Below are 25,173 nucleotides of genomic sequence, written 5' to 3'. Positions count from 1 at the left end.
AGCCTCCCAGCAAAACAAGGTACAAACCCAAACAACTGCCCCAAAAAACAAACAGAAAAAAGTGTCACTGTACAAACACTGTGTGTTAAGTTTGTATGACTTAGTGAGTTAAAGTTCTACACTACAAAAGAGAGCTAGAGGAACAAATGCATTTTATCAGCTGTATTTGATTACTTAAAGGTGAAGGTAATATGTTTGATTGCTATTGTGCTGGACTCATTCATCCAGTCCAAAACATACAGGAACAAAATCCTGTTTTCTTCACAGTGATTTTTCACTCAAGAGGGATCAAAGTAAGCATGTGAAAATCTGAGTCTTGTCTAGTACAGCATGCTCTCTATACATGATCTGCAGCAAGCCCAACTTCTCTGCAGAGGCTGGAATGCGGCAGCGCTCTGAACTCAAACCCACCCAGAGAGCACAGCAATCTCTAGGATGCCCAGTTTCAAAAGCATGCCCAACCTTTTCTAAGCAGATGATCTTTTCTCTTAGTTTTTCTGCTGCTTGGTACTTTCCTATAATGCTTCTATTAAAGTAATTACTCAAGCACTCAAATATATTTTTCAAAAGCCCAGCTCGAGAGAGAATTTAAGTCATGACACCAGATGATGAAGCAACTACTCTAGGTATTACTTCAACTAATGGTTTTTAAGGTTTTTTCATAAGTATCATTCCCTTAAAAAGGAGTTACACAGAAGTAAATACAAAGGTTTTAAAGACAGAATCAGGAAGATATGGAATACAAACAAAAGTATTGGAAATGAGCATAAAAGGAGGATATTTAGTCAACCATTACTATAAACAAAACAAGCAGTAGCATCAAAGTAACAGGCTTTCATCAGTTATTTAATCTAGTCACTGGAGTGGGATACCAGAAATACTGCATTCCTCTACAGTGAACTAATGAGTTGGCAATTCTTTAGAAAAAAGCCTCCATGCAACAACCATGTTACTTGAACTATGTTCAAGTCTCTCTTGTATTGGAATGGAAATAAGCAAAGAACAAAGCTTATTCTTGAAGAAGCTCTGAAGTCAGCTTTCATATCCTTAGTCAAATAATCATCTTTTCATATCAATCCATCATAGGTGGTTGTTGTCCAGAAAAAAGCTAATGCTTCCTTTAAACAGTACTGGAGCCTAAAAAACCACACATTGACAGAATGTTGACATGAGTCAGACTGTAAAGCCAAATACGTATTCATGAATTCTGAAATTTCATGTCCACCATTTCAAAATTCATCAACACATTTTACATCTAGAGCTGAACACTGAGCAACTGGCATTCACTCAGCTACACGACACCTGGAAATGAATGGTTGGATGCCTTTTCCAATCACAAATTTTGGGCACACTGAGTGCAAAATGAGTTTTTTAAAGGATATTGTTTGTTGTTGCTGCTTTTGTTTAAACCTCAAGCTAACATTAATAGTTGTTTTGGCCCTTCAGTGCCTGATCTCTTGAAAATGTTGAATTTTGGATTTTTGCTTAATGCATTTCTGATTTTCTGTGCGAGTTTAAAAAGCCAAACGGCTCTGTTTTAAAAATGCTAAACTTCTTAGCTGGTGAAAAAGCCCTGCCTAAACCTACAGTACAAGGTCTTGATAAAGCACAGGGAGCAAACCTCCAAGAAAATATGCTTTTTTTGGCACCTATTGAAAAGGGCAAGCAAATAATGGATAAAACAAACTGGACTTTGGTATTGTTTCCATCAGACCAATCCTGACATACACATAAGAGTGCCTATGGTTGCCATTTTAAACAGTGTAAAGCAGTAGCAATACTAACAGTTTTCTGATGGTTGCAAGTTCCCCAGTTTGCCTGATTAGCCACTCAGCATTATTAACTATACTATTATGCTATACATGTATCAGTGCTCCTAAGGAAGGAAGACGGGTTACAGTATGTTTTGTAATTTTAAGGTAAGGTCTTTCTAATTATACCTCCCTTTTAAAGTCTCAAATTACTACCAAAATTACCAAAAAGGCAGTATACAGTTACATTACGTTGCTATGAATGCTTAAATGTACAACATAAACATGGAGTAAACCAGGGAATTTCAAGTTATTCCTGGGTCTTGAAATACTTATAGGAGAGAAATTTACTCGTTTAGCAGGTAAATTTTAGCTGTTGCTGGTCAGAGAACAGTTTGTATACTAAGGCAAGATTCAACTCCCCATTGATACAGACTTGTACAGCATTCTTCCCATTCCCCTACAAACCTCAGACAGGTAGCAAGGAACCAGCAGTAAGCTAGTGCCAAAAATCTAACTAGGGTGTCAGTAACCATGCAGGTAGGCGTTTACATGTTCTTCCCCTCTCAGCTAAACATTCTTGGACTAAAAGTGTAGAATGGATCATCACTATTACAGAGTATTTATAAGCAGTTACCAACAACCAAAACATCGCTTTTTCTTCCCTAAATGATCCTACCATCAAAAGAGTGATTGATGTGTTTTGAGTTAGAGGAAGAGAGAGGAAGAGTAGTGTCTCATGCATGCTTACTGTTCAATTTCACTTTTGCCCCTCCCTGGCTCCAGTTTTGAAATGTGGCAGATTTCCTCTCAGTTAAACCCTTCCACAATCAGAGACTTCTCCCTTCCTCATCTTCCTTTCAACCCCTTGCATTATGACCTCTCCAGCACCTATAAACAGCCCTTCTCTACCCTGGCCTCAAGTCTGAGCTCACACCCGCTCTCTCACCTCCTCTCCGCCCATAACAATGCCTGCTGGATTTAGTCCATCTTAGTTTTTTCCTTTTGAAGACTAAACAAGAGCAGACCCATGAGAGACCATGCAGTCTGCACAGTCATGCTGCCAACCTCCTATGACTCAAGCAAAGCCTGTCTCTGGACAGCAGACAGTTTTACACCAGCTTCCCAGGCACAGTAGTGGCAAAGCTTGTCCACTCCAGTTTTGCCAGGAGACTCTCATAGGCTGCATGCTGACTTAATCCAATCCCAACCACCAGATTTAACACAGCTATGGTAAAGCTCAGTCTGTTTAGGAGTACTGGGCACAAGAAGTCAAATCAATGTACTGCAAGGTAAGCTGAGGCAAAAGAAAACCACCGGGCTGGTGGATGGGGTTCATCCAATCATGCTTTTCTTTAGTGTCCAGCTCTCCATACCACACACCCTTCATGTTATGCACTGAATTTTGTTTGACTTACATTGCAGCTTTAAAACTCACATTATCTACAAATCTTAAGTTTTCTGCTGCGGGACTTCATGTGTTTCTTGAATGAAACAGGAAGCTTGCTGCAGCAAAACAAATACAAATGTCTTCTGGAAGACAATTATGTGTACTTCCCTCCTCCTTTACACCTACCCTGAGAGAATTCAGAACTAAGCAGTACAGGTAAAGAGTTATTTGAAGATACACCAGCATGTCCCTGCACGTAAATGACTAGGCACCAAGAAATTACCCTGCAGGGAAGTAGTGCACACCTCTCTTCTAAAGGAGAATATTCTTACAGACATATTCACATTTCTGACAGTGTCAATATGCTAACTGTTAGAATCAGTCTCTGCAAGTGCGATCACGCTTCTTGGTACAGGTACAACATACTAAAACTTCAACTGGGCTAGTCACAAAATTGCCTGTAAAAAGTCTGGAAACATACGTGAAAAATTCATTTCCTTAACAATGGTCACTGATGGCACCTTAAGCAAAGCTGACAGGATGAAATGCCTCCTTTTGAAAGCTATATTATCTGAATTACCCATAAAGTCAAATATTTCCAACTCCCTCTGACCCTTCTCCCCCATCTCCTCAACACTCAGAACCACATCCAAATTATACAGAAATAAATAAACCAGCTTGCTTTGAAATCATTGACAGCAACAGATCCCATACTACCTCACAAACAAAAACCCTTTCACTTTTACTTGTTTCTCATGGTCAACTTGACTTCCAAAGCTAAATAGGAAGTATTTTATTCCAAAATATGTTTTTTATGAAGAACCCTAAGAAAGGTTTGCAAAAACACAAGCTGAGCCTATCCCACAGATGAGTTCCTTGTTAATGAAAAGTAACAAAATAAAATAGGTGTCAAAGTTATGGTAAGCTTTTCTGATAGTGTGTGTAGTCAAGGCTAAAAGTAAATTGACAAAGCTATGTTCAGATTACATCATTTTATGGCTCCTTTCTGGCTTCAAATTGTGAATTGACCATTTTGTAGCTGAATGATTAACACCCAGGGTAGGAATTTAACAGTCAGTACTCAGCACAGGTAAATATATTGCTCCACGCAGCTTCCAGTAAAGCATTCCTTTTGAGGATGTCCCGGAACTAAGGGCAAAGTAGGCTGGAAACATTACCAGGCAAGTCCAACTCAACTGACTGGAGAAACAATAAACAGCAAGGCTCTGAGGCCCTCACAATTAACACTATTTTCTGAACTCTCACAAATTCTTCAACTGGACAAAAGTCCTTTTGGATACACTGAGTAAGTTTTTCCCCAGCTTAGACAACTGGTTACAAGATACAGAATCACTATGCAGAGAAGATGTCTGGATTATGATGACCAAAGAAGGATCATAGACAAGCCTTATCTCATACTATGGACTAGAGATCTTGTGTTCTGTGGAGACCCATGTATAAGTTTCCTCCTTCCTATACCTCTGAAAGGAAACATATAAGTTTTAAGTTCACTTTTAACACAGGTTTAAATTAGTACAAATATATTAAAGAAAATGAGACTGAAACCCATTAATCTCAACTAAGAAGGACAAATAATCATCTTGGGTAAGCTAGTGTATGAAGAACGTGCTTTTAAGATCCATAACAGACCTGGTTGTTCTGTAAAAGAAAAGTGCATAAAGACTGGCTGAAATGAAATTTTAAGCCTTATTTGTAGACCCTGGTGCATTCCAGACCTGCTTATATAATTATAGAGAAAATATATGAACACCTTTACAAGTGACTGTCTATTCTAGAATTTTGAGTAAAGTCATGACTGTTTCAATCCAGAGAACCTGGAAGTTATGTTGTCTTTTCAAATATTTTGTTTCCTCTTGGCAGTATGTCAATCCAGCTTTAAAGAGTCACGTGGTAGATAACAGGAATCATACAAGCTGAAAAATTATTTTCAGTAACTATATTTGGATTGGGTCCTAGTTCAGTGTCAGAACAAAAACTCAAGGACTGTGGGAATGCTCAGTGGAACTAAATTGTTTTGGTCCTGCTTCACTTGTATTGTGAAAGGCTGTACCAAGAAGTCCTGAATTACCAAGTTTATATATGTCTCCAGCTGTAAGAAAACTGACTGAAACCATTTGGCTTGAATTTTCCATCTGAGAAGCCTTTCTTTGTGCAATAAACAGCAATAACACTCAGTAACAAACTGAGTCGTAATCTGTCACTGCCTGTTCTGTTTAACTATGGAAGCTTCTCTCAATCACACATTTAATGTATGATCAAGCCAAAATTCAGCTGCAGGAATTAATCAATTATGAACTAAAAAGAAAATCAGTATTTCAAAGTACCACTAAACCTGCTTGTACATATTTTTTATACCATTTGGGGAATTATTTTTCCCATGCTTCTGGTAGTTGCAGAACATAGGAAAAGTCCTTCAATATGATTAACTTTTCATAAAGGAAAGGTTTCACTTGTTCAAAAATATCTTTAAGGAAACACAGAATTTACACTTTAAAGCTTCTCTATATCCAAGCTTTCATTGATCTTGTTAAATGCTATGAAAATACCCTCAAGAGAAAAAGGAAGTGACCACTGGACTAGATTAATGGAAGTTAGAAGTAAAGCACAGGGCCTCTATACTGCTGAAGGAATACCAGTGATTTAAATCAGAGACAAAAGAGTACTTGAAATGTCAAAAAAGAAAAAACCATCAGGTAACAAGAGACATTTCTGTTACACAGATGATTTACAGAGTTTCCATTTATTTCTGCAAGTCTTTTAACCATAAGCAGAGGAATAGTATTACTGATACTTTCAGATTCCCAAAGAGTTTCAACTACATAGAAAGCTTGACAAGCCTGTCATCTTGACAGAGCTAAAACATCAACAAGAATGTGAAGTTTCTTACAATGAGAAATAATTTAAAGTATGATGTAATTTTAAGGCAGAAGCAGAGATGAAGTTATAGCATATCAGAAGTCTTACTTGCAGGTAAAGCTCCTCTCCTTTACATAATTTCAGGTAGGTTGTAGTTAGCAAAAGAAGGTAAAAAAGGCACTGGTGGGCACATACATTTTAGATTTACTGCAAATCATTTAGTTTTCTATTTGATGCTGTTCAAATAATTTCCTGTGGCTCAAACTGTCACAGTGCTTTTGTTCAACTGCACAGGTGGTAATATTCAGTTGCTGGGATAGGTGTGATATCAGAAAATCTTGGGAGTGATGTTCCATGGGAACACCAAAGCTCCTTGGCTTCTCCAATCCCTTCAACTCTTCCCTTCAAGTGAGGCAAAGACACGACTCTTCACAACCCATAACACCTCAACTGTTATCAGGCTATCACTCCTCCACACTGGCTAAGATACATCCAAATCAGAAGGCTCTGTTTATTTCATGGGAACAGAAACAACAGTTGCTTTGATTTTGAAACTAGTTCAAAGTCCTCCACCAGGGCTCCGAAATTATAGATCCCTTCCAGTAGAAATGGGTAAGTCAAATATGCTATTCTGTGTTTTGAATTCTAATAAATGTTTTCATTGACAGAAAACAAGCATAGCAAAAGACATACAGCCTGCCATCCAATACTACAGAAACCTACGCACACCACCATGGAAAAGTTAACCATAGAGAATTAAGATTTTTTATCTTAGAGTGAGTGTCATCCCCTCTTATGAAGAAAGACATAAATAGTTACAGAAATAATTTTGAGCCACCTAGCTTGCAGCAAATCTGGAAATCTGGTCACAGTTGAAGAAATGGGGCTTCATCATTTCCCATATCACTTTGGTACACTGGATTTGTCTTTTAGAGAAGCTATTTCTAATTCAGAAAAAAAAATTCAAGTCCCAGCTAAAATACACCAATATTGGTGAACAATGCTCAGTAACCATTTTGAAATAAATAAATCCAGTTATTTCTAGCCTAATATGCTCTGCAAATAACCTCACAAAAATACAGTGTTTGCGGTAGAAGTTCTGCTCTCCTTCTACTGTCTTCTGTTCAGGTGAGGTGCACATATGTTAGTACCTCAGGAAAAAACAAGTTCATTAAGATTTGGAAATTTTAAAAACTCAACTTGACAAACAACTGAACAACGTAGTCTGAATTCAGTAATGACCCAGTTACAGGCAGCAGGGGCTGGACTAGGCGACCTTCAGAAGTCCTTTCCTTTCTGGATTTAGCTAGTCTGTCTGTAGTCTGACAAAATCCTGACAGCAAACAACTGTACAGCTACTGAATGATTTATCTGGGGGCTGAAGTTTAATACCAAAGTATTCCAATGACTCCACAGGAAAAAACAGTTATTCCCTTCAGGAATGCTTTAGCCTAAAGAGGTAACTGGGTTTGGTTTACAAACTGCCACTTTGTCACAAAAAGTGGATGTACAGTTTTACTTCAAAAACGTTAAAAACAGAAGGGGTAAGCAGCAGTAAGTATGGTTTTACCTGAGAGGTGTGGGGCTTTAGCAGCAATCCCAAATAACTCCTACTTTGTCCCATATCCCACCTCATAATCCTATCCTATGGTCTGCATCAGTACAAGGTCTGCCAAGGAGCAAGGACACATGTTTAAAAACTCCCTTTGTAAGGGATGGGGAAGCTAACCTGATATAGCTGAATGCATCAAACTCTACTTTGTAACACCAAAACACTGTATAAACAAGATGAAGGGTAATACGTGCTAGGACCAGCGAAACTGGGAACTGGGAAAAGGGCATGGAGAAAACAAATTTCTTCTCACGTGCAGCATTAAAGTTCCAGTCTTGCCAGATCACACCACAGGTTTGAAATGTTGAAGTGCTGCTTTTTGCTTTTAGTTTAAGCAGCCTTTTTCCTGTAGGAAAAATCTGGAAAATATTCTACTGACTACTGTCACGACTGGCTAAGGAGTGACAGGTTTATTTAAAAAAAAAAACAAATCTGGGGAGTAAATGCTTTTATTTTCAACAGCAAATGACTTCTGTTTCTTCCGAAAGTTTTGGGGGTTTTTTTCTGAAGGGAAAAAGTTAGTCCTGTAACTCACCTGTGCTTACATTTATTTCTAGTGACAATATCATAAATCCTATCTGGATTAATAACCTAAAGGAAAACTCTATATCTACATCCATCTCTCTTCTTCTAAGGCCATAATTACAGACAGGAAAGGTTTGGGTTGGTATTTAGAGGGGTGATGAGTTCTCCAAGAAACTGGCAGCCTACAGGTTGGTGCCTGATTCACTGAGCAAGCAAGCGCCTCACATGAGCAAGCCTCAAGTGGGAGAACAGCCTATACTCACTTTCTTTGAGGGACTCATCCCATAAAGGAATACATATACAGATTTTATCACACTTCATCACCTGTATATAATTAAGAGGAGGTTTTTTTTACTGTTTTATAATCTTAGATTGAGTGGGTTAGAAAAGAAAAAAAAAGAACAGGTTTTGCTGGGTATAGCTGGGTGTGTACCTTCCAAATTACAGTGCACTGTAGTGTAGTCATTCACAGACAGGCTACCTTTGCAGCTAGTTAGATTGCCACACTTGGTTAAAAAACCCCAGCACACAACCTACCAGAGCACTTCTGAATCCCTATAATACAGTTACAGAATGTAGTTTCTAGTCATGAGATTTGAGGAGCAGCCTACAGACTAGATGAGAGAGAGATTCATCCCTGCCCTTGCTATTAATCAGTCTTAGCTTAATTAGCAGCTCAAGCAGTAGTCTCACCTTCAATTATGTTCTCCCCTTTCTAGAAACTACAGAGCTGTACTAAAATTAGGTTGAACAAAATATGTTATGTTCTGAAATATGTACTCATTCCCATTGGGATAGCATGTAGTTGCTTATCACAAGAGCATTGCACCTGAGCACTCTATTTTCTCCTCTTTTACATAACTTTAGTTGTAATTTCACAAAATACTATAATATAACCAAATATAAATAATATTTAATATTGATTTTTCTAATAGCACCACACCCAGTATTACCAATTTACAATTTAGACAGTATTGTATTTAACATTGACATATAGCTCTGTACCACCCTAAAAGTTGAGTCAGAAAGTACATTAAGTATGATACCTTAATTTTAAGAAACTGGTTAAGTGGTAATATTCCTGTGAAAAATTCTCTTACCACAGCTTGATGACAGAAGAGCTTCTTTGTGAGAAGGTGTTTTAATAGTGCTGATAGTTTTATTTTCACATCCTCTCTTCAAGGTCGACACAGATGGCACCATTTTAACCTTGGGAGTTAATACACTTCGTAGTGTGATTTGGTCTTTCTTTGGTATGTTTTTCCCTTGTGTTGTCCCATCTTTCACAGAAGGCATCTGTTTTAAGAAAAAAAAACAGAAACAAAAAAGCCAACAACAATTCAACCCACACACCATCAGGAGAAACTAGAGATCTCCCTCTGCAGCATCTGTAGTGAAATACTGACCACCCCAGTAGAAAACATGCTTAGTCTTTATCCCATTGTCCACATCTGCAGTTGAGAACCTCAAGAACAATCTCCTGAATAGCCTTCAGCAATGCAAACCTATTAGTTTGAAGCTAATCACTAGTAATGACCAACACACTAAAAAGAGGTTACAGAGGTCATCAGAATTTCTTCCTCTTCCACCCCAAACTCTAATTAAAACACTTAATTACATGACTACACCTACTCTCAAGATCTTAACCAATGAACTACACATGCTAAGGCCCTGAAAAGTTAGTTGTCCTGTACTACCTGAAATGTCACAGTCCTTGTAATTAGCTTCCTGATCTAGGTCTTATGTCACAACAGCTTAAAATCCTTCACATTGAGGTGCCATAGATAAAACATAAGTGCAGGAGTAGATCCAGGACAGGTATAAAATAACTGGTTTATATGTGTGAAACTCATTTATATGTTTCTTTCTCCAGTTTATACAGCCTTTAGTTCACGGCCACTCCAGTCAAGCCTATAAAGACACAATTTACAGTTCAGCTCTTCCTGTGCTCTTCCTGTGACTCAAGCTGACTGCAGCAATTCGGTCAGAGTACCAAATGTCCCATTTTTGACTACAATCCTCATCATAATTTTCAGATGTTAATTTGTACTTTTCCACTTAAGAAGACCATTTCTTAAATTTAATCCAGCTGATTGGTCTACTGCGCATTTTATACAAATTTCTCTATTGCTTCTACAGGTAGATGCAGAGCAACTAAAATCACAAATAGTTTTCCTTTTTGGCAATGGAATGAATTAAAAGCATTCTCTCCAACTCTTCATACCAAAAGTAAGTCTTAAAGACTGTAGAATTAAAACAGATCATCCTTGCTTTCATGCTTACTTAGGTTTTCAAGTTAAATTATTAGTCAAATAATAGTACTTATTACTTTCTTGTGCAATATTTGAAAAATGTTTTAAGTACCTTCCCCCATATACCGAGCTTCACTGGAATTTTTCTGGCAACTTAGTAAGGCCTGTCAAAAACGCAGACAACAACAGTTTTACCAGTAACAGCTGCTGCCTGCATTTCACCAATTTAATGTAAGCTATTTAATCCACAAGCCAGCAGCAGGAGAGATTCCAAAAAGCACCAAGACTCCAATTCTGTGTCCCTATCACACCTCCTGAAATCCTGGTCAACCCAACCCCGACACTCTTCCCTTCTTTCACCTTCTCCTTTTCTTTTAACCTTCTTTCAGTGCATTTGAAAGCAGCACATTTCTCCTGACAGGCAGCTGACTCATCCCAAAATATTTCCCAACCAACCAACACATGCATACCTCCCGGCCAGGAAGTTTGCACCTTCCAGCTGGCTGACTGCCTAAAACCAGGTATATGCCCTCTGAATGAGAAATATTTCCTGACTACTCCCAACTCTTCTAATGAGTCCCAGCCCTACTTCAAATAAATAAACTCCCAAATTATATAAAGAAGACACTGAAATTAAGATGTTAAAATAAAAATGTTTCACCAACTTACTGGTCTGTGGGTTTTATGTGACTTAATGTTACTGTTCATATGTGCACAACATTTACACAACTAATTTTAAAAAGCCTACTTTAGTTCTAAAGCACATTTTGAAAGAAAAGAAAAATTCCAAACCCAGCAATTTATCTCTAATTTCTATTTGAAGTTACACCACCACTACAATAATCTTGAAGAAATGTACATTAAAAGCTGTATTTAGAAAACTTCACCAAGTTATGCTAGGCAATTGTACAAGGTTGACTAAATTAAGACTTGTTTGCTTTTATTAGACATCTTACAAACTGTATGATCTTAAAAAAGGACTTTACAATACTTCTTCACTTTCTTTACTAGGAAGAGACTTTATGTAGAAATCAACACTACAGTTACATTTGTAGACACCAAACCCATTCCACAATTTTCACACTGTGCAATACTGAATTTCCTTTTCTGCAAATGTACAAAGCATACAAGTAAGCATGAAAGCAAAAAAACTTACCAAAGGAACAGAGTGCACTTCAAATGTTTCATTTGCCATATCTTTTATCAATGTTGCTTCCAGAAGCACTCCCATGTTGCTGCTTTGCTCTTTTTCACCTTTGGTCAGGTCGATGTTTTGAGAACAAGGTGTCACTTCCATTTTATCATTTAACATCTCTTTTGAGCTCTCTCCAGATGCTGGAAGCGCAGCAGAAGCCAAGGAGCACACCGGATGGGTAGCACTTGCTTTGTCAATGTCTTGCAGACTTAACTTTAACGCAGGTGTTTTTGAAACCTTATGGAAAGCATTTCTGGGATGTGCTGTGGCATGACCGACCTGGCTAGTGAAAAGGTGTTTGTTAACAGGTAGCTTATGAGGCTTATTTACAGGCAATCCCACCTTAGTATCTTTAGTTGCATCTACTGTTTTTTTCAGCACTTTTATAGAGGAGGACAATGGCCTTGGGGAACCAACCCTTGAAGGTGAGGAGACAGATGATAGTTGAGGGGACTGGGGAGACTGTTTTGATGCTGCACTGTCTCTTGGCTGTGGCACAGGTCTAGACACAACCTTTGGCTTAACATTTTTAAAATTAGGTTTGGGAAAACTAACTATCTCTGATTTCCTTGCTTTGGTTATTGTTGATGCCATAGCAGACCGGCATATTGCTTTTCTTGCAGTTTGATCTGAAATAGCTTTAAGCCCCAGTCTGTTATGTCCTCCTACAAATGCTTCACTTTGTCTTAGTCTAGAAGACTTGTCTTCAAGTTCTTCCAAAGCTGGAACAGAGAAAGTCCTATTTTTTGATCGTTCTTTAGGAGTTGAAGTACACAGAGATGAATTGCTTTCATTAGCTGTTGGACTGAAGACCAAAAAAGTTGCTTCGCATTTCAGCTCAGGCATAACTGTCTTCTTTAATTTTGGAACACTGCAAGATACAGAAGGAATGTTGTGCATATTCTGAAGAGCAGCATTTCCAGAGATACTTTGTTCTTTGGTTAAAGGTTCACTAGTTTTGTTTGATACTTGTTCTCCATCCATTTGATCTACTGGGACAAGGTGCACACTATTTACAACACTATCCATGCATGTTTCAGCACTGGAATTCCCAGTTTCGTCATGGAAAGGAGTAATCTGCAAGGATTTCACTTGGTCATCCTCATTAATACATGGTGATAATGCATCTAGCTTATAAGGATCTATACATCCAGCAGGTAGTTCTACAGCCTGTGCTTGTGTTTCCTGTGATTCATTAGCATTCGTGATAGTGGTTTTTTGATTGTGTTCAACACCTGCAGAGGTGAAATTAGGTGTTCTTTCTGAGCTGGTTCTGTCAAACTTCTCTGAGATACATACTTCAGAAGAGACCAATGTTTCCCCCACATGTATGTCATCATTTTGATCAGTTCTCAGATTTTCACCTGTAACATTAGTAACATCCAATGTGCTCAGCTGGCAGCATGCCCCGTCATTTTTCAGGGACTGCATGCTCTGCTCTGAAGCAGGAAGAGTTACTACAGACTTAGAGTCAGTCTGACTGTAAGGCACTGAGTGTTTGATACTCTGACTTTGCATTTTTGCCATAGCAAAATCACCTTTCACTAAGCTTGTCGTTGCTTCCAAGCCACAGTTCAAAGGACACATACAAGTCTGCTCAGTCACAGAAGACTTGCGTGCAGCATCTGAATCACCCGATGGAAGTCCTGTGCAGCTGTATTTACCAGGTGTCTTCTGCACATCAAGTACTTCAATACACTGCTGTTTTAAAAGACTTCTGAAGTCACCCTTATTTTCAAAAATGGTACCATCTTCATGCTCAGCCACTATATTTTGGGCAGTTGAATTACCATGTATCTTGGCGGCACAATTCTCTGAGGAAGGTGTACCTCTGTCACACGCATAGCTATTTCCATTTTCATCCCTTATAAGTAAGGAAGACTTCAAGCCATTCTTTGCTTTGTCATCGGACTTCCCAACATTCATTTTGAAAGCTAAATTTTAAACCGTTTTCATTTTATAATTCTTTAAAATCTCAGAGAATGCAGATTCTTCTGAACTTTGCAGGAAAAAAAAAATTATTTTCCCTGGAATGTGTCAATTGTCCTGAAAGATATTTTAAAAGCAGCTCTTTGTTTTCATGTTTCCCAAGAAGATTCAAATGTTCTGGAATTAAAAAGAAATTTTAAAAAGTTAGCCAAACCAGGATTTTAAGACAGCAAGCATTCCCAAGTTCCTAGTCTTCAGACATCAGCAACATAGAATCCCAGTGAAGAAAAACTTCAGTCCTCATCCCTTGATGCAAAGCACCTAGAGACTGTTATTTCTCTGCACTCAAGGTCTTTTTCCTGCCCTTTGAGGCAGGAATGCATAGCAGAGGCAGCTGAAGATTTCAAAAGGGTTATTTAAGACATCTGAGTTGAAATGGAGAGGAGAGGGAGGTTTGTGATCAGCCCTGGGGCTGCAGCAGTACACTGCCCCCATGCTGGTGGGGCAGCCAAATGTAGATACACATGGGACCCCGTAGATGCAGAGTCACCGGAAAGCAATTCCTTATCAGTTAACTGTCTCCATCTTCTATATAAAGATGACACAAGATTAGCCAAATGACAAAACAATTCCAATGTCCTCTCCAGCAGAGCAGAGCCATATACCCTCACCCAAAACCCAATGGAAAGGCAAAGGGGTGGGATTGACATGGACAGACGATGGAAGACAACTTACCACATATGGGGTGGAGATTCACAAACAAAAAACAGCACAGAGCCCTTGCAACATACAGTGACAAGCTCCTAACGAGCACCAAGACTGCACCCAAGAACCAAAACTACAAGGATGTGAATGAGAGAGAAGATCAAACTGTCCAAAGCAGCTGTATGACCTCTGTAGCACTCCATATGAAAAGCTCCTAGTACGAGAAATGAGACCAGAGGCAGGAAGAGCTTCAGATTTATAACATATGGTTGCAGTGGGTGGGGAATCTGCCAGAAGGAGGCTTCCAGAGCAATTAAAACCTGAACGGGTAGGAAGAAGTTCACTGGATCTGACAAGGGAATCTGGCTGAACATGCATTCATGGACAAAGGTCAGCTTCCCAACTGATGAAAATGAACACCTGTTGAACACCTTCACCTGTCTGGAATGACACATTATACTCTCCAATCAAAGAGCAGGAAGAAGGACACTTGTCATCAAAAACAATGAACAAACAGGTCTCTGGTGTTTAAACAAAAATGCAGACATCAGAGTGTGGTGTCCTCAAACAAGGATACTGATATAACGACATATTTGAAATATGGTGCAGCAGGACATGTACATCAGGATTAAGTATGGATGGTGGGCAGAATAACTCACAATTTACATAACTCACAATTTACATAAGAATTATATTAAAGTTCAAAATTATTTCACTGTTTCAACTATGGTGACAATACTGGATGCAATACAAGACAGTTGCAAAAAGATCAGAAAAGATGATAATATTGATAATACTAATATTAGACTTCTGGCATAACAATGTTGATTAGGTACATTGAGGAATAATTCTGTAACATATTTTTGTAGAGGAATCAAAGACTTTGGGAAAGAAGTTTGTTCTGAGAAGCAACTCTTGATTTGTTCTTTAACAAGTAAGTTTAAACCCTCACAGAAACCATATAAGCCATTCTGGAAACCACAGCAGGGAAAGAAAACAAACTTTCATGCACAAATACTTTGGAAAGCATAAAAAGAAGCCAGCACACTAAGTAAGGGAAGGTAAGTTACTTTTTGCATTATTCAAAATTCACTTTTTTCCTTAAATCTTACTTTCTTCAGCTGGAAGCACAGCTTGAGTGACTACATTCAAAACAAAGCCTTTATCATACTAATGAAAAGTATAAAGCTGCAGGGCTCATAAGCAGTTCTGAGTACAAAACAGCAGTGAGCAAAGAAAGACTACTGTAGAACTTCAAGAATTTGACTGCTCACTATAAACCAAACACAGAGTGGATTCTGGCCCACAACCTTGTCTTTATGTGATACTTTGAACATCTGACTCAGATTGAAGGTGAAAAGACCATGAAACGTGGAAAAAAAAGATACTGAGATCAGACAGCACACTTTCCTCTGCCCCGCTCCCATCCACAAGATGAAATGACTTGTCTAGCTAAAACATCTCCTGGTTCTTCAAGGCTGATCTAGATCTTTTGCTTACCGACTATTATTCAATCCCTGAAGAAACATAAACAACTATAGCACCCTCACTTTCACCTTTAATTACGAAACTTAAGGCAGATTGAAGAGTTCTTAAAAAAAAAATCTTCCCTGAAGGCAGGGCAAGAATCTGTTCTGAATAATTTTCCATTAGTTTAAGTCAATCACAAAATCAACTGCTGAAAAATATTTGCAAACTTTGCTTTCACTGTTGTTTTGACACATTGCAACTTGTTTCTGCTTGTCTGGATACTAGCCCTTGACACAGCTTGCTCACCTAGTCATGCAACAAAAGTTGATTATATTTTGATTCAGCAGTAGCTCGGATCAAACCAGAAGTCTTACCTTTTTCAAGAGCTTTCATTCTACAGAAAATAGGCAACTTCAAGACTCAGCAAGAATAAAATTACAAGAATTTAAAGAATGGTGCATTACCTTACAGTATATGTAGCTAATAATGCCAAAATTTGAAACAACATGGGTAGCTAAGTGAAGTTTGTTTCAACTGATGCTAAAGAAGCTCCAAAAAAATAAAAGCAGATTTGATACTGAGTAGAGAAATGAGGAAGCACATTAAAGTTGCACATACCAAGGTGGACATATACATATATAAGTCTGTTACTCAGTGCTCTGGACTTTGACATAGCCAGAGCATCTGTAGAAATAAATTACTAACTCAACTATTTTTAAAGCAAATCATCACTACAGTAATAAACACTTTCATGAACAAGTAGAGCAGCTTAAAATACAGCTTCACATTCACATTTAGAGTCCTGAAAGCATCCTGCATAAAAAGAGAGGTATTCCTAAGGATCTTGCTATGGTATTTAAAAATCTGTAACCTAGATGAACATTACTCCTTAAAGAACTGACATTCTGTAACTTTCCATATAACAATGTGTTCGTTAAGCTCATGAAAACGCTTCCTGGTGATGAGAAATTGATTTGTTTTAGATTTGCTATAGAAGGCTGAATGAAAAATTAACCTCAGCCCAGCATCTCCTCCATGGAGGGGGGGTCAGTAGCAGAAACACAGACACAACAGATGCCCTCACTGAGAACACACTGTTCCTGGCAACTAGTGACTGGAGGAATTCTCTAAACTAAATACTAATAAATTTGCTTTGACTTGGTCTTACATCAAGCATTATGAATGCCTGGCCTCCACAACACACTACAGTGCAGTGCAAAACAGTTCAGCTGGTTTTGCCTCCAGTAAAGCTCAGCTTACCAAACTTCAGTTGCATACCTCCAGTGCTTACACACAGCAGAAAAAGTCTTCAGTATCTGAGCTCTAAGTTTCCCCCTTCCTCAACTGAAATAAGAGCTCGGGGTAACAGCAGCACCACTTGGAAAACACCAACAAACCAAACCAAAACCAAACAACAACAAAAAACCACAACAAAAGAAGCTTGGCAAGTACTCTCCTAAAAAAGAGGAGGGATTGACTCCCAACAGCCCCAGATTCAGCAGAAATACACTAAATACACCACAACATACAGAACTGGGCTCAGAGCAAGATCTGACTTGTCACTTCTACTAACCAGCAAGAGGTGTCCAGGCATGTGCTGTTAAAGGGCAGGCGGACAGTCACTTGTCCAGTGTGAGGTAAACAGGAATCAAAACCATAATTACAATACGTTATTCAACTCACAGGCTGACAAATTACTACAAGAATTCAAGTTAGTTTGTGTTAGTGTCACAATGCAGATGTTGTTAATTTTTCACTTTTCCTGGTATTCCATCTGGAACTTGATTCTTTCAAGCAAATCATCACAGAGCATTTACTCAAACCCATCAGCTGTTTGTGAAGCCTGTATGAAGGGGGGACATGGGGTGGGGAATAAATCTGAAAGCAGAGGGCATGCCCAGACATGCAGGGAGGCTGTCTAGAGGGCTCTAATTAACCGAACATGTTTTGATACCAAGTAAAATGCAGAATCAGCATTCCCCCACAAAAATGTAGTATATGGTCATGATTACCTGAAATTAAAAACCACACAAAGCACTTCATATGTTAACGCATTACACTACAACCAGTTTACTTGCCCATGTCCTGGAACACAACACAATGACAGAAGTATGACTTTTTCAGCACATACACCTGAAGGCAGAGATGCCATCATCCACAGCAACCAGGCATCCCTCCCAACATGCTGTTCAGTGTTGCTTGAATATGCCCCACAAGAAAGCACTAGGAAAACATAAACTGGTTCAGGTAATGTTGCATTTACAGAGAATTGCAAATTTCAGAGCTCTCTCTGCTGCCTCAGTAATGTCACATTCTAATGTAAACCAGCCTGCTGCCAAGCTAATTCAAACTATTCTAGAGAGGATTTAAGTAAAGCTCCTGTAACAACTTCACACAAACATTTATAACATTACAAGTACAATGTTCTCCTAAAAGTGGATTACATTAAGTTCTCATATGCTATTGGCATTGATTGCTTCAGAATACACAATATCACCAGTGAGCATACTGTGAAGACGTTTATAAAAGAACAAAAAACCCCAACAAACTACCAAATCAAAAACAAACCCACCACACAGGGTAGCTAAGCAATATCTGTACACTTCAGTCAAAAACATTTTAGAAGTCAGAAACCATGTTAGACACTTGATATAGTAAGCAGAAATAATGTACAAGTTATGTTTGCCAGCAATCAGACAGGCATTTTTGATTGAAGAGTACTAACAGCTCCAAAGGCATAAACCATCAGGTTTTGCTTTCTACTGGGCTATTTGCTAGGCTGTTTCAAGACTGAAGCAGCAGCAAAATCTAAAAGTTACAGTAATCAAGGAGCATTAATTTTAATCAGCTACATCTTGGCTATAAGATATGGAAGAAATAAAGTAGAACAGCAGTTCCACTGCAGAAATCAGACATCCTGAGGCTGTGCAAGAGATTTTGACTTCCCATAAGACGTTCAAACCATGACACTACCATCAGACCACCTCAAAACATGACAGCTGATCCTAACAAGTACGCTGATCCTTGTAGTTTTGTCCTAGTAGTAAGTGGTTGCTTGAGACAGCAATGCTAGCATTTTCCCCAAACCCTCAGCCTCCAGTGATTCACTCCTCAGACTGTTGATTCAATGGAAAGTTTCATCAGCTTTCAAACCCTTCTTTCCTTGCCCATAGTCATTGCTTTGCTAAGATGAAAAGTCCTTATCTATTTAATTACTTATAAACTCTGGCCATCCTTGTTGTCCAATCTTGAAGGATATTATGCTGCTCTCTCCATCTTCAATTTCAGACTATTTGTAAGCACATAAGACACAGAGATACTCCAGCAGATTTATACAGTGTCTTGATAACACAGTTCTTCCTTTAATAATTGACAATTTTTGAATTTTATTGTTAGGTAAGTTTTAGGAGAACTCTGTATTCAGTAGTGGAACACCAGTTCAGTAATTTTTTTAAAATAATAAAGCCCATCTTTCATTTAGATAACCAAGATACTTAACATTGTCTAGAAATGAAATCCAGTATTCCAGGGATTTGAAGGTACATGCAACCTCCTAGACCAGCATGTTCTGCAAATGCGTATGTCTTCCCCCACTCCGTTTTACAGCAACTGCCAGGATGAAAGTCACATAAGTAAGAGCTAAGCAAACACCAACTACTAACACTGTAAGTAAGGAAGTGTACTTTATTGTCTGAGATTAAGTGCATGACCAAACAAAACCAAAGTTACCTATCTGAATGTGCAAATGAGAATGGCAATAAACCCCTCACTTGAATAGTCCAGCACACTCTCATAACTTAATCAGATTCTCATTTTGCAGCTTCACTAAAACAACATTCATTACTAAAAGTGTCAGACTACTCACAAGGTTTTTAACTTCACACATGGTCAGTTATATACTTAGTTATAATTTGTTTATCCATTGCCATCATCAACAAAGCCTGTTCATGGTTTTCCATGAGATCAATACTCAGTCTGTTCCTCTTCAGGAACTTGCAAGAATGCCATTAAGTTCTTTCTTAATGGTAAATTAGATACTACCTTTTCAGAAAGAGACTTTGGGGATTTTTTTTTTTTAAATGCTATTTTATCACAACTAAAATATTTAGCAAGAGCATATGTTATTGCACAAGGAAGGATAAACTTTCAGGTCGGAATGAAAGTAAGGAGCTGCAACTGGAAAAAACAAACAGTACATTTATTATGGCACTTCCTTGCAAGGTCAAGGTTCAGGTACTTCTTTGTGAAAGACTTGATTGAATAGGTAAACACAAACAAGCCTGAGACTGTCAGAGCTCAGTGTTCAACAATCCTCACCAGTGTTCAAGTTATTTGACTAGATAGGGATTACAAATCAGATCACCTTCTCTGTTTCCTGGAATTCTGCTAAACTGGTTTTGTCCACGGCTACCATTTAAAGGGTACATTCATACATTTTGGTATCTTGAAGCTATGAAACAGTGGGCCAGGATTATTCACAGAAATTTCCCCTCTGATTGAAATCTTAACCCCTACTGATGGAAATATTACCAGTATAGGAAGAAAGGCAGTAATGTATTATGCAGAACAAAAATATTTTGTCAACTCCTGCTAGGTCTATCTGCTCAAATAGATCAAATAAGGTTTTTGCTCTTCAAGAGTGTCCTCAATTTTCAAGCTAGTCTTCAGATATCCAGCAATTTTCCTGACACCTCTCATCATACATTCTTGATCATAATTTCTCATTCTCTGACAAAATTCCATCCATCAGCACCCTTGATGGTCCTTTAAATCAACTTCAAACAATCAAAATAGAAGCTTTTCCAAACTGACAGGTCATTCCTCCCACCAACCTTTCTATCCTGCATTATGTTTCTCTTCTTTTACAGACCTGTCAATTCTCTTAACTTGCCCCACATTCTTCTGTTCTCATCCTACTAAGTCAAATCTAGTATAGAAGCAGATACACAGGGAAGCAGGAATAGTCATAACACCTTGGAGTCTCAAGACAACTGGCAAAGTGTTTTTGCTGGTGGCTTTATGGTGATTTGGTTTTGGCTGTTTTTTTTCTTTGTTTGAATATGATTTTTAAAATTTGGCTTTTAAATATCCTGATTATTTAATAATATTTAAGTGAAAACTGTCTGCTGTTAATCTCCTCCTGTCTGACAAGTACAAATCTTTCACAAAAGCAAAATACTCTGCAGAAGCAGCACAACATTGCAAGAGTGGTGGCTAAAATGTCAATTTTAACATTCGGAGGAAAAAAAAGGTGGTAGTTTCCTAAGAATGAACCACAACTTGGCAGGTGACAGTAGGAATGGCATTAACCATTACCACAATGTGCCAGACAGCATACACTGAGAGTTCTTAAGGTTATGTGCTAACTTAAAGCTTTTAATGTCCCTGAACCTTTTATAAAGCACCAGTACCCACAGCCCTCGTGTGAGTACTACAAACTTGGAGCTGACATTAGCAGTACTCTCTGTATGGACTGTATGAATGGAATCAGACGCTAAAGACAGAGAAAGATTCCTCTGCTCTCATGCATCGCATGTCCTTCAGATCTTCACCTACAACTGAGAAGCCTTTCAGCATTTGGCTATATTTAACACAGACATATGATATGAACTAGTTTACAAAGCATTTGGAGCACTCTCAACCTGTAGTGAAGACATTCTAAGTACAGCAGTATTACTTAGTTCCAGTGGAATATTCTGTGCAATGCATCTATAACTTGATTAATTTCTATAAAAAAGCAGACCAAAATGGTAACTAATGACTGAAAGAGCAGCACCTTTGCCATGATATTGCTTTGCAGTAGAAATTGAAGAATTAATCAATATTCTTAGGACTTCTCACATTAACCAAGTCAGAAATTTAACCAGCTTGCAGTTTTTGCAGACTCAAAAGTTTTTTGCTGTGCAGAAATGGTAATTTATTCAGTAAAGACTACAGCCAGCCAAAAACAGTTTCCACTGACACATCAAGAAATTCTACCACTGAGTTAGGACTGCACTTTTGCACAACAACATCATCACAGCAGATTTTAATTCTGAAGATGCTGAATTTGCCAATTAAAGAACAATGCTTTTAGACTTAAAAATTACTTAGGCAATTGATTCTATATAGTGGAAAAAAATCTTACAAAACTGCAATAAACTGGTTACAGGAAATAATATTCTGGTAGCCAAATAGGAAGCAGCACCGACCCAATGATTAGAAGTCCTAAAGGCACATTAGAAGTCCTAAAGGTTGTTGAAGATTTTCAGCAAGTATTGCTGGGTAGTAGTTTAAATTCCAACAGTTGTGCCAGTATTTCACCTGCAGCGTTGCACAACTGGGAGCTGGAGCAAGGGGACAATTCACAACCATTGTTTCAAATGTTGTAGTCTCAGGCAAAAAAAAAAAACAACAAACAAATAAACCACATTTGGTTTACATTAAAAAAAAAATCTTGTTATTTTTCCTACAAAGGAAACTGTTTCTCACAGTGAGATCAGTCCTGATACAAGAGTTTTATACCTTCTACATTTTTTGGTTGTTTCTCTTTGGACCCAGGAGACAGAAGTCCTCAAATCCAAGAGGGACCAGCTCTCCAAAGCTACACACAGCACTGCACCTCTGAAACAGACAAATGGCAAGAAATATGCTGTGGCAGTTTTCCAGAGCTGGTTAAAAAAAAAAAAACAGCTTGATTTATGCAATTCTATTGGGTAGCAGGCTGCAGTCAATGCTCTCTGGAAAGCACGAGCTCTCCATGCTGCTTGACACAGCTGACGACAGGCTGCTCGCAGCTCCACAAGGGCTGAAATTCCACCAGGACCTTGAGAGTGAAGGACTGGAGAGAAGGGCAAGCTGGGCACATGTTGCTTGAAAGGCTGCCAGGGCAAGGTTACCCAAGGGACCCCCTGAGAGGGATACAGACATGCAGGCTTGCTGGTTGTGCCCTGCAGTTTCTCCTTGGCTCTTGGGATTGGGCTCCATTTGAGCCCTGAGCAGCAGCACTCCCAGAAAGGGAGTGCAACTGCAGGGCAACAGCAGGACTCAGAGCTTCTGTACAGAAATCATCCTATCAGACCATCTGAGATACCACAAGAATGCTGTAGTCTAGCAAAGAATTATAAATTTCTTCCTTAAAACTCAAGTGATAAAAATTTGTTTTTAAATTTTTTTCTTTGATCAATTTGCTTGAAGTCAAGAATAAATTCCAAATGATGCTTGTTATAGACTACATACTGTTTTACAGTATAGCCAAGCCTCTTCCAAAACTTCCTTCAGCGAGCTGGATGTTATAACTTCAAATGTAAACTCCTCAAAAATTTCTCCCCATTAAACTAATAGCTGACTTGATAGCTTACCACAAGTGTATATACACCATCACATACCCTGGACCTACAGTTACATGTTATATGGGAACATTAGAATTGATTTCAACTCAAAACTGACTAAAATAAATGTCACAGGCAGTGACAGAAGTGTTACCCACCCAGTGCCACTTTCATACTTGTTCCCCAGTGAATTTAATCTTCTGTACAGACTTCCATTAGAAGAGAGATATGCACAGCTAGAGGACATTGCACGCTCTGGCACCATCTCTGTGCTAACAAGTAAAAAAGCAGTCCTCTGATTTTACAATAAATTAGTTCATAACCCTTGAATAACTGACAACCTAATTGAGTCTCATGATTAACAGGCAAAAACTGCCTCTCTCTTGCTCTGGCTGTTGTTTTCAGCGTCAGCTTTTTTTGCAAGGACTGATCACACATTAACTTGTGCCATACAGTATCCTCAGTCAGGCATTCCACTTATATACATGGATTGGTCCTCTGCAGTCTTTAGGACTTGCTCACCCCACACTTAACCCTTTTGGCTTTCACTTCGCTGGCTTTATAAGCCTGATGGAGTGAAATTGCATACAGGCAGTGACAGCAGCACGATGGTTGAGAAGTCATCACTCTGATCTGGTACACTTTCAAGCAGTCATTCTACCATCAAACATTTAGTCTTCTTAGCAGCAACCTACACAATACCATTTATTGGGCTAAAACACATCTAAGACATGAAATCTGCAGCAGTAAATAACTGGAAGAACACAGATTAAGAATCTTCTCAATAGTACTATCTAAAAAATGTCTTAGGAGGAAAAAAATTACTGCAACTTCTATAGATTCTGCACAGGGACAGGCAAAGATTCTATTTAAATGATATCTTTATATTCTTACACTCAATATTCAAAGCTTCCCTGGCTCAAAACTATAGAGAGCACCAGGGTTTAAAGCATCACTGTGCACAAGCTGTGCTATGCAGGCTGTTCATCCAAAGACATAATACATATCCATCATTAACTGAGTCAGAATATTACTTCTTGGATTTACGTGGGTCACAAGGCCTTTGTTATTTAGTTCCACTAAGTACTAGCATCAAATGGCAGCTTCTGGGTCAAACAGTCACTTAACAGTACAGAAATCTAAGGAACTACCATCCATATCAAGGGCAAGTCAGAAACACTGATAAAGCAAGTATTTCACCACTCTGCAGTGCAGGTGGAAAGCTCCTCCACAGGGCTAACAGGAAGCATACTTGAGTAACTTCATACAGCTGACATTAGTTTGGAACACAGATAAGGAACTCCTGCATTTCAGCTTAAAGAAATAAGAAAACAATTCTCACACATAGCCATGTATTTGGGCTGCGCATTACGCGGGGGGGGGCATTAGGGAATGAGGAAGAAAAACTGTTGGAAAAAAATAAACCAAAAACTGATGCTCAGGTATCTAATAAAACTTAATTAACCTTGCACAACCAAATACTATCCTGTGAAGGGTAACCAACTTCCTTTTGAAAGCAATCTCAGTTTGTTTAAGTTTGCATGACAGAATTACTTCCTCTACCAGCAGCAAGTTCAACAAAGCTTGTCAACAATGCTGCAGTTTCTAAATTTTCATCTAGAAATCCACCAATTCACAGGGCACAAACAAGGATCCTCATGTCCTGCTCAATCAGGATTTTGCATGCACAGCTTGTTGATACAACTCTGGTAAATGAAATCCCAGAATGCTGGAGCATTTGGGATTTCATTTAGGCTGAATATAGAAGAGTTGCCAATGTAGGCGTAGGGGGGAAAAAAAACCCAAGAAAATAAAAAAGCCCAAACCACAAAACACACCCAGTGCTGAGTAATCTTAGAAAATAAATAGGGGGAAAAGTCATTAAGCTTATCCTGGTGGAAAAGGCATAGCCCTAACTGCCAAAAGCTGAGGAAAAAATAGTTGAGCTGAGCAGAACATCCAGGAGAATAAACAAGATCCTCTGGATCTCTTATTTATGTTTCTCTAATTTTAGAGACTATTTAAGAGTGCTTTCCCCCTCCTTCATCAGGTGTTGCAGGATATTCCTAGAAGAGGCTGTTTCTACCTTGATGTTTTTCCTTCAAATCCACCACTGGGGTTCTGCTCTCTCTGTGCCAAACTAAACATACCAGAGGT

At 38.6% G+C, this 25,173-nt stretch overlaps 1 protein-coding gene across 2 annotated transcripts in view; it reads right to left on the bottom strand.

The window, feature by feature from the left end:
- MTUS1 (microtubule associated scaffold protein 1) overlaps positions 1-25,173 on the bottom strand; it is a 116,663-nt gene that overhangs the window by 68,830 nt on the left and 22,660 nt on the right. For both annotated transcript variants that reach the window (XM_041402555.1, XM_041402554.1), the window contains exons 2-3: positions 11,564-13,708; positions 9,256-9,451 (exon numbers count right to left, since the gene is read on the bottom strand). In XM_041402555.1, the coding sequence (XP_041258489.1) occupies positions 9,256-9,451; positions 11,564-13,528 (2,161 nt within the window). In that variant the 5' untranslated portion in view covers positions 13,529-13,708. The remainder of the gene's footprint in view (positions 1-9,255; positions 9,452-11,563; positions 13,709-25,173) is intronic.

The sequence above is a fragment of the Onychostruthus taczanowskii genome, unplaced genomic scaffold, assembly GCF_017590055.1.
Source record: "Onychostruthus taczanowskii isolate IOZ18803 unplaced genomic scaffold, ASM1759005v1 scaffold2, whole genome shotgun sequence".
Taxonomy (NCBI): domain Eukaryota; kingdom Metazoa; phylum Chordata; class Aves; order Passeriformes; family Passeridae; genus Onychostruthus; species Onychostruthus taczanowskii.
This window is presented reverse-complemented; position numbering and strand designations above follow the sequence as displayed.